The sequence below is a fragment of the Cariama cristata genome, unplaced genomic scaffold (genome assembly GCF_000690535.1).
Source record: "Cariama cristata isolate BGI_N322 unplaced genomic scaffold, ASM69053v1 scaffold45731, whole genome shotgun sequence".
NCBI lineage: Eukaryota > Metazoa > Chordata > Aves > Cariamiformes > Cariamidae > Cariama > Cariama cristata.
This window is the reverse complement of record NW_009598372.1, coordinates 1-10,506: the sequence shown is the minus strand read 5'-3', so window position 1 is coordinate 10,506 and position 10,506 is coordinate 1. Positions and strand designations below refer to the sequence as shown.

General features: G+C 38.5%; 1 protein-coding gene across 1 annotated transcript; it reads left to right on the top strand.

Moving 5' to 3' along the window:
• Positions 1–1,979: 1,979 nt before the first annotated feature.
• Positions 1,980–7,764, top strand: LOC104168600 (vasculin-like; the record flags this gene model as incomplete). Its single annotated transcript, XM_009709233.1, has 5 exons — positions 1,980–2,123; positions 2,268–2,270; positions 3,023–3,207; positions 6,069–6,171; positions 7,301–7,764. Coding segments are annotated over 5 exons (594 nt in total), but the record flags the coding sequence as incomplete, so codon positions are not given.
• Positions 7,765–10,506: the final 2,742 nt, after the last annotated feature.

The window sequence follows — 10,506 nt, the reverse complement described above, 5'->3', positions numbered from 1 at the left end:
TCATTGATAAAGATACGAAACAGAACTGGTCCCAGAAGTGAGCCCTGGGGAACACCATTTGTGACCGGCCACCAACTGGATTTAACTCCATTCACCACCACTCTTCGGGCCTCGCCATCCAGCCACTTATTTACCCAGTGAAAAGTGCGCCTGTCCAAGCCATGAGCAGCCAGTTTCTCCAGGAGGTGCTGTGGGGAATGGTATCAAAGGCCTTACTAAAGTCGAGGTAGACACAGCCTTTCCCTCATCCACTAAGTAGGTCACATTGTCATAGAGGGAGATCGGGTTAGTCAAGCAGGACCTGCCTTTCCTAAACCTATGCTGACTGGGCCTGATCACCTGGTTGTCCTGTATGTGCCTTGTGATGGCACTCAGGATGATCTGCTCCATCACCTTCCTGGCACCGAGGTCAGGCTGAGAGGCCTGTAGTTCCCTGGATGCTCCTTCCCATCCTTCTTGTAGATGGGAGTCACATTTGCTAACCTCCACTTGTCTGGAACCTCCCCAGTTAACCAGGACTGCTGGTAGATGATGCAAAGTGGCTTGGTGATCACTTCCGCCACGTCCCTCAGCACCCTTGGGTGAATGCCGTCAGACCCATAGACTTGTGGACAGCAGTGTTTCATACTTGGACTGTTAGTTATCCTACTAAACAGTTAATGGAGAACCTTTGTTCTGCTTCTCAAACACTTCCTCTCTAACTTGGGTGTTTAGATAGCCACTGAATTCTCTATTCTTGGTCTCGTCATCGGAGTAATAGTTAAATTTATGCATATATAAAGAACCTGTTTTTACTTCCTAATTGAAAACTTGGAGGCCTATACTGTCTGTATATAATATTTCAGGTGTCTTTCAATCAGAATTGGTTTATGCAGTGCTTGGCTGGCACCAGAGGATATTTGTGTCAGTGCTAGCAGCCACCAGCATGCATAAGCATGCATAATGCAAATGAAGATAAGCATTGTATTATTCAGGATGAGGTGATTACAAGCCTGTTCGCTCCAAATGGGTGGTTTAAAGTGTTTTAACAAAATTTAAAAAAATTATAAATTACAAATTGGTTAGATAAATGAATGGTTTTGAGGAAGGTTTATTTACTTTCAGAGATGTGAAAAAAGAAACAGTGCCAGTGTGCATTGCTCATAAAAGTAAGATTGACTTTTCTGACCCTTTTCCTATTTCAGGCTAAATAAAATTTGCTGTAATGGGACTGTTCAACTTAACTGTATGTGTGAGATAAGAAAGGTCTGTGTGTTTCCTTTAGCCATTCTGTGGCTGAGCACCCTGAGATGTTTAGTTGGGGGTAATACTGTTCTTGTGTGTTTCAAAAGTACACAAGGATTTTGATTTAAGATTAAAAAGATACTGGAAAACACTGTCTTGAGTTTCAGAATTCTGAAGAAAGTACACAAACTTGATGAGAGTTTTTGTTCCTGAAATTGTCTTGAGTTCATAATATCTTTGATGCATATATCAAATGCATTTGGTTGTCCCATTGTACACAGCTGATTTTCAGAAGGAAGTGTATTTTAGAGGAAAAAAAAAAAGGCTTTTAGTCGTGGAAGTTGTAATGTCCTTGGACAGGTGTATGTAACACATAGCCTGGAGTAGTTGTTGCTAAGTGCATGCATCCTTTTCCCTGCCATTGCTGGTTCACTAACAGGTGTGAAAAGATATTAAACAAATCTTGTAACTAATAGTTGCCCTACTTCCAACATTCGTTTTAATGATCATCAGTAGAAGACATGGTGTGCAACTGAGTGGATGGGGAGATAACTGCACAATAGTCTTCTATAACATGATCCTGTTGATGGAATTTTAAGGCTTGCAGTAACAGATTTCACCTCTGAAATAACAAGGCAAATCATAATTAGCAGCTGAGTTACGCTTGGAGGAAGATATTTTGCCCTATATATATATATAAAAATTGTTTAATGTTTTTATGAATTTTATTTGATAATCTGAGATGCATTCTTCAGGTGTATGAGTTAACAGCTGAATGTATGTTTACTGGGATACTTGCTCTTAAGAATTTCTGGCTCAGCATTCTAAAATTTCTGGAAGCAGAGAACACTGTGCATGGGAGGAAAATTATGATGGTGGTCTTGATCCTGGACTCTGAAGTATGGTTTCTTACAAGTGCAGACTGGCTGATTGAGTGATTGCCTCCTGCTACAGATAATGCTGTCATGTGCCCAGTTTAGGGATTTTGTTGTCAAAAGGATGTTAACTAGATAATGATCATACTCTCTTCTTTGTTTTTACAGTTGGTAAGACTTCTGAGGCTGTTTGGCTCATTGCTAAATAAGAATTACAGGTTGCTGAATGAGTAGATTAAAAAGAAACATCTCTGGTTTACAGCATTAAAGAGCTTTTAATATTTGAGTGAGCCTGAACAGTCTGCTTTCTAAATAAACTTTCTTCCCAGTTCTTCTTTCATGCTAGTAAGTTACAGTTGCTGTTAACAACAGCCTGAGAAGCTGTGGTGAGTGCATGTGTGTAGGGGAAGTTGTTGTCTGAATTTAAAGAGCAGTATCCAGTCTTTCTAAACTTGTGGCAGATGAATTTGCTGGTTGAGACATGGTGGCTGTGACCTGTCCCTTACACCAAGTACACCTGAGAACTCTTGTGCTTTCACACTTCTACTGACACACATGGCTCTGATACTTAATTAGTAATGTTGTTTGTAAGTTCAACAGATAACTTGTTATTTCTGCAAGTGTGAAAGGCAGCTTAAATAAGTTTGAATTTTAAGACAAGTTTGAAACTTTGTGGAAAAAGTTTGAGTCAGGGTATGAGAGTTGCTTTCTACATTACTTGATCAGTCGCATAACTTAAGATTTCTGTAGTATCCAAGTTTTGCAACCTCTAGAATTATGAACAGAATTACCCCCGAAGTAGTATAGAATATCTCCATTTAAACTTATTTTAAAGTGGAATCACTGAATTGCAGCACTTGCAGACATTTACTTGTGAATGGAATTTACTTTTAAACTTTGTAACACATAATTATTTTTAACAGGATGAGGAATCCTTTAACTTGGATAACAACAACAGTGCTCATCATGAAAGAGATATAAACCGAAACTTTGAAAATGAAATTCCTCAGGAGAATGGTAATGCTTCAGTTACATCTCAACAGATCATTCAGTCTTCAGCTTTCCCTCAGGCAGATGTTCTTTCAAGCTCACTTGAGGCAGAGCATAGGTATGTACTTTATATAATATAGAGTGTTCCTTCATGGTAAGTGAGCATGACATAAATTCTTATTAGTTCAGAAGTCAGAATCTGAAAACTGAGAACACATAAAATGTTTAATGAGTAATGTCAAAGTTTGACTTTTAGACAGGTACTCATTTAAGATTGAATATACTGTGTTTCTGCTAGACTTGTGTACTGACTTAAACTTGCTTTACTAAAAATTGGATATATTTCCTGAATAAAGCAAACTGCATAGTGACTTCATCCCTCTGATTTTGGTCTGCATGTCTAGGAGGAGCAATGCATCTAACTGCTATTTGTATTAATAATACTTCAAATGCTGCATCTTATGTAAAACTCCAGTGAGTTTTTCCTCATTGTTAAAGTAATTAATTATTTCTGTAGCTGACGAGTTGATGCTGTTGGTGATACTACAAGACAGTGTACTGGAAAGGGAGAAAGTAACTTTAAAAAAGGATTGAAACAATTCTAGTATCTCATAAAAGTAACTGCAGTGGCAGCTGGTAGAGATGAGAATGATGCTACTCAGAAATCACAACTCATTCTGGAGAGGAGCTTGTAATAAGAATCTGTCAGATTCTTATTGTTTCTGGCAACTACAGAATTGCAGTGATAGATTAGATAGAATTTTTTTTTTTAAGTGATAGATTTTACGTATACATTGGACTAGAGAACTTTCCAGTTTGTAGTACCCACAGAGGAAACTTTCATGATAGCTTATCCCTGGTGAGTATGAAAAGTGAAATGCACCCTGCTCTGTTCCTTTTTCTCCACTGTTGGCTATGGAAACAGAAATCTTTGGCCTCTGGAGCCTGCTGCGGCTCCTGATTTTTTGACTAGAAGATGGGAGTCAAATCTAACTCTCATTTTTCAATTCGAATTACTCTGGCCTGCATAGGGTTTCTGGGCAAGTGTCTTTCCTTTGTGGTATCCCAGAGAGGCTATGTCTCCATATTGTCTCAGCCCTTTGGCTGTGACCTCTGCATACATGAAGACAGATGTTATGGTAAGACTTTTTGTGGTAAATCAGACTTGAAGTGACCAGCTTAACTCACAGGATACTTGTGCATACCTAGTAACAGTATTTACACATTTTGTATAAAATATATCTTGGGCTTCCCTACTGCTAGGGCAGTTTCCAACGTGCAGCCATCCTGTTGGTGTCAAGTTTGCAAATCTGCAGTCTAATTTTTTTTATGTACTTCACACTTTTAACCATTCTAGAAGTCTAGTGTTGCGTTAAAGGGACAGCAGTCCTGCTAACTTCAGACGATGTTGCTTAAAAGTTAATTAGCCATTGTCCTACATTTTATTTACATTAACAGGAGCTCTGTAACTATTCACATTATTGTACATAATGCTGTTAACATCTTGGCTTGCTTGCAGTAAAACTTTCTAACTCAAATTACTCTTACTAAAAATATAACTATCATTGAACTGCGTTTGGCATTGTGAGTCTTTTTCTGTATGTCTATACAAATGCATGTATTCTCTTAAAAGAGATTTTTGGATTACTTATTTCTGCTGCTTCCTGAGGATTTAATTGTTTGTGGCTGTCACATTGTCCAGTTTGGTCCAAATACTGCAGAGGATGTAATTTCCATTTCTGTTACCGTTCTGTTAACTTTTTTTTAAAACAGAATAGGGCTGTTCTTGCCTTCTCCTTCTACAATTTCAAGCTTTTATTATGGTTTTAACAACAGTCATTGGTGTCATTGGTAACCTGAAAGTTTGCCCAATACACATCCATTGTATTGGGACCTAGAGTTCTTTCTGGGGAGGGTTATGTTGAAGGGCATTTTTTGCTGACATCTGGCTAAATGAAGTACCTGGCACATGACATCAACTGTGAGTTTGTCTTACTTCCCTTTTTGAATATATTCACCATTCTTCAGCTCTCAGTGTCAGTTTCTTATGTCAGTTCTGGCATATACTTTAGAAACCTCTTAATTTTTTGTGAAATAGCTCTAATCTCCTTCAACGTTTAAGGTCAACAGGCACATGGTTTGCCTGAAGAAGGTGTTAATCCTTTTGGCAAAAACTTTGCAGTGAGAGAACTTACTGTCTTCATTGTTAAATGTCACCGTGTCTTCACCCTCAGATAACCTCCGTTTTCACAGCATCTTCACATGTAAAACCACTTTCTTCCTGTTCAGATACTGCTGTCTCACTTTGGCAGTAGATAAAACGCGCTGATTATTGCATCTTTGGATATATCAAGCTTAGTCACAGGAGGAATCAGTCTCTTGTTTATTTTCCTCTCCGCATCCCAAAAGTCACTCCTAGTCTGTGTGAAAATATCAGCATCTGCCATTGGGTGAGACTCGATTGCAAAGAAGCCTGTCCTGGCTCTGACACTAGTGTGTGCTATACAAAAGGAACTATATGAGGCCACTGCATCCTGAGTTTGTTCCCATGAAGGGACACCACCAGTATTCCTCATGGCTGCTCTGTTATCCAGGAAAACCTGCAGATTCCCTCAGTGTGAGTCTTTGTCTTGTCATACTGTTTCCAAGGGGGTTATGCAAAGAGCAGTTCTGCTGAGGAAATACATTCCTACTTTTCCATCTGAGACAGATCTCTTGCCTTAACATGGAGGTACAGTTTTTACTGCATGTAGTGGTACAACAGGGTCACCTGTGAAGGACCTGAGGACTTCTGATCTTCTGTGCTTTATACATCTTTTGTAAGGCTTTTAACCTACTTTTATGTACGAGGTTGTTTAAAAAAAAATTATGGACTGATTGACCCATTTATTACAGATCTTTACACATATATGTAGGCAGAGCTTGAAATGTCTGAGTGCGTGTAGCAAATTCCTTAATGTTGTCCTCTGTAATTTATAGGTTATTAAAGGAGATGGGCTGGCAAGAAGACAGTGAAAATGATGAAACATGTGCTCCACTAACAGAGGATGAGATGAGGGAGTTTCGAGTCATTAGCGAACAGGTAACACTAGTTGAATGTTCCATTATGGGCTTGTAGTTGGCTACCCTAAATGCCTACCTATGAGGAGGATCTGCAGTAATTTTGATGGTTAGGGATGTTGCCATTTCAGCACAATTTCAGTATTGCGCTTTGGAAGAACAGTTGCTTTAAAAAGATAGGGGACCAGTGCTTATTGTAGGTAAGGCCTGTTCTCAAAACATAAAGGGAATGGTGAAGGAGTGCTTCTGAGTAGTTTCGGCATTGCTGGTAGTAGAATTGCACAGGCTTTCCAGCCCCTCAGCTTAGCCTGAGGAAAGGGAATTTTCTTTCAAGGTTTTTATGCAGTTTCCTTGGTTCTCCAAAATCTGAATTTTCTCTGTTGGAAATTGTTAGACATTTAATTCACTAGTAACGAAGTCTGAAAAGGCAATCTAGACTTGATTTTTTTTTTTTTTTTTTTAATTTAAATTAAGACTGTTCTATATACCTGATGGGGTCAGTGGGGAGCAACTGGAAGGGGGAATCTTGTGCAGTGTTAAATCTGAACATCTGATATTTCTATAAGTCTAGCCACACAAGTATTAATTAGGGTATTTGGAGTATTAAACTATTAAATGCTTGGCTCATTGCCCGGCTTCTGTACTATGTGTGGAAAGGCAGTAATTCCTTTCTTGTTGTAGACTTAGTTATATCCTTTCCCTCCAATGTCTTTGGCTTTCCAACTGCATCAGGTAGACAGAGTGGGATACCCGTTCCTCCTGCTGCTTCTCCTCTTCTGGACCCCTTCCTTATTGCAGACCCTGCCCTTCTTAGCACAGATGTTTGCAGCACTGTGGGAAAAGGGACTGCATTGCAGGAGAGACCATGTGGGAGGAGGGGTCACTGGGGCAAGATGTCTAAGGAAGTGGCTGAGAAGAGGATAAGCTCTTGTCGACTGCAGGAACCTAGCACAATTGGAGATGCTTTGATACAGGTGACTGGCACAGAAGTGAAGGCTCTCAGGGGAGTTTCCCTTTATGTGTATATATGAAAAGGCAGGGCTGTGGATCTAATGTAACCCAGAGATCAAGATGTAGAGAATGTTGAAGTGCCACAGATTGTTGTGTTTAGCTTTTTCTTTCTCTAAATACATTGTGTTTTCTCATTTCAGTTACAAAAAAATGGCCTTCGGAAAAACGGCATTTTGAAAAATGGCCTCATCTGTAATTTTAAATTTAGTCCCTGGAAAAACAGCACTTTCAAACCTGCTCTGGAGAATGAAGATTCCGAGACGAGCAGCAGTGATACATCAGATGATGATGATGTGTGAAGACTTCTGTAACACCTGTAGAAGCCTGTTTTGGTCTCATGAAAATCTGGGGATGTCTTGTCCAAAAAAGAATTTCTAATTTATGTAGTAACATACCCACTAGAGGAAGAATGATGATACTTTTCTCTCGAGAAAGCAAGGAATGTTGTGTTGGGTGTGTTGAGCGTTACTATGATTTCTTTGTAAACGAATGTTGTAGAATGAGGACTTGATTTGACCCAGCCAGCAATGACTTTCTTCATCACTGAAGCATTTCTGACTAGCAATGTGACATTGTAACAGATCAGACTTTCTCATTTAATAATAAAAACAAAGAATTGTGTAATGTCTTGCAAAGCTTCTGTCTTAAAACATCGAAGTCTAGTAAGGAAAGAAGGGCAGCTTGACACAGTGTTTTGCTTGCCAGGTCATTTCTTTCTTACAGAGGAAATTCTTGAGTCCACTTTGTATGCAAAAAGGGCAATGTGGCATGCTGGCTAAAATGAGCAAAGTGCACTAAAACTCTTTTCCTTAATTAAGCTGTTGTACTGTTCTACTTCTTCCACACATAACTGCTCTTTAGCCATTTGTAGTGTAGTCGTTATTAACGGCAAGAGACCCTGATGTTACAGTTCCAAATTCCTAGAACTAAGCTTTAAATTGAAAACTTCATGGGATATTGCAAGACCCAGTATTCTCACAGTGAACATTCTTCTTGTGGGAAAATAAGCACTTTGGTTTTACTATTCACTTGCAGAAAAATAATTCCACTGTCTGGATTTGTCCACTAAATGGGAAATAAACTGATTTACAGAGTATTGTCTCAGTGCATAGCATCAAGGCTATTGTTTTTAAATCTGGTAGGTTTTGTTTGCATTTATAATAAATGTACTCCGGCAGCAGTGGTGGCATTTGAGAATGAGGTAAAAGTATTTTCATCACCAGATCTTGCTTTTATAGCAGCAGCTGAAGTCTATCTATGCAATAAGCACCTGTTCTGCTTACTGTGTGTCAAACTTTTTTTTCATTATCACATATTTAAAACCCAATATTGTATTATTTATAGTGTTATTTGGCTCATTTTAGCTCTTTAAATATTTTCCACAGGGTTGTAAAAACTATGTAGCATTAATTCATAAACACAACTGCTCTCAGTGATGTCACATACATTTATAACATAGCTTGTATATATAGACATTTCCCCTTTGAGATATTTTTTAACTGTACTATTTCTTGTAGTAAGTAATTTGCAATTTAGAACTCTGAAGCAAAAATATTTATGAAGCTGAGATTTTGTCCATATTTAACTTCTATAGGAAAGACATCTTTATAAGGTGGCATCTATAAATTTTGGGCCAAAGGTGGTATGTTTCTTTTTTTTTTAGAATTAGTTTAAATAGAGATTTCTATTCAAGAGGTCAGTTTTTGGCTTGCAACAGGCATATAAATGTTCATGTTAATTTTGGGACAATGTATTGAAATACGCCATTTTCTCATCTAAATTTAAGAGGATTAATATGTTTCCTTTTTAAAGAGAAAGCTGCCTTATCAGCAATGAAGTCTTTCCTACCTGTATACCTTACACACCTTTCTCCTTCCTCTGTCCTGCCATTTTTTTTTACTAGCTTTGACACCTTGGTGTAGTCTATTCCCTTTTTGATTTTCACATCCTATCAAAAAGATCTTCTGCCTATCCTCATTAATTAGTGGTATGTCAATATGCTGTTTTTATTACTAAATGAAAACTTTTTTGCCTTGGTATTTCTTAAAGTGGGACGAAGATTTTTCCCCCCTTCTTTGTTCAGTTTAGTAACAAGTGTCACCTCTGTAATTAACCCTTTGGGAAGAAACTATAATTATAGAAGAATTATGTTATACTAGGTGTTTAGACTTGGGAAATTTACAGGTTGTAATTGAGTAAATTCTCTCCAGAGAAAGCAGAAATAATATTTATACTTGGTACTTCTGTTTCGTCAGTTTGTATCCTGAAATTGGTAATGGAAGCACTGGTTATAATGAGCTGTGAGCAAAGGAGGTAACAGGAATTGAGCAGTGGTTTTGCTTTGTAGGATGGAACACCTTTACAGCCTTTGTAACTTCTTTTCGTGTGTGGCTTCTTCTCTTGTATCTGCTGTGTTGTCTGTCCTAGCTCTATACACACAACATAATTACTCTGTGCTCCTACTACACCGTGTTCATGTTTCTGAGGTCTGACATGTTTGATACTGTGATTTGACGTGCAGACACGTAGCCTTAACCAACAATACTTCTTGCAGCCCTATACAGTGGTCCATTCTGCTAGTTCAGAGATGCGTCAGAGGTCTGCATAGACCCTAACTTAAATGGGTATCTGCCTGTTCTGTTCCTTCAGTTTGCCCTCCACTGCAGTTTGAAAGTGGGGAGGCTTTGCTGTTTCCACTGAGGAATTGGATTGCCTTATATTTACTTATGCAAAGTGGAGTAGTGCCTTGGTCTTCTTTTTTGCCACCTTAAGAAACACTTTCTTTAGTCACTTGCTGAGGAACTCTGTTTTCCGTTGAGTTTTTGATTTTTGTTTTCCTGGGAAACGTCACTTGTAACCAAGTTTGGTTTTCATATTTTACTTTCATAAAATGTATGAAAGCATTCTTTTGCACTGTCCCCCTCCCTTTTGTTCAGTGCTTGAGGATGAAATCTGAATCTCTAGTATGTAACAATGCAACTTTTTTCCATCTTTGACTTTGTTACTTTCCCAGGGCAATTTTAGTAGTTCATCAGCCTTTGTCTACTATCGTACATAAGCTATGATCCATTCCCAGGATACATCCTCTGTTCTTTTTCTCCTTGAGAAGATTAAACACCAGCAAGGAAGTCTACCTTAAAGGCTTAAGAAGCTTGCCCGTTCCCTTAGTAGGTTCTAGTAAGTTTTGGATATTAAACAACGTCTGCTGGAAATAAGGTGCTGGGCTGAAAGAGCTTGACTTCAATGACAGTAATCACTGATTGCTGCATGCAGAGATGGCACTGCTGTATGATTTGCAGTCATTACCATTTTTCCTCTTTGTCACGGTCCACTAAGTAATGGACTC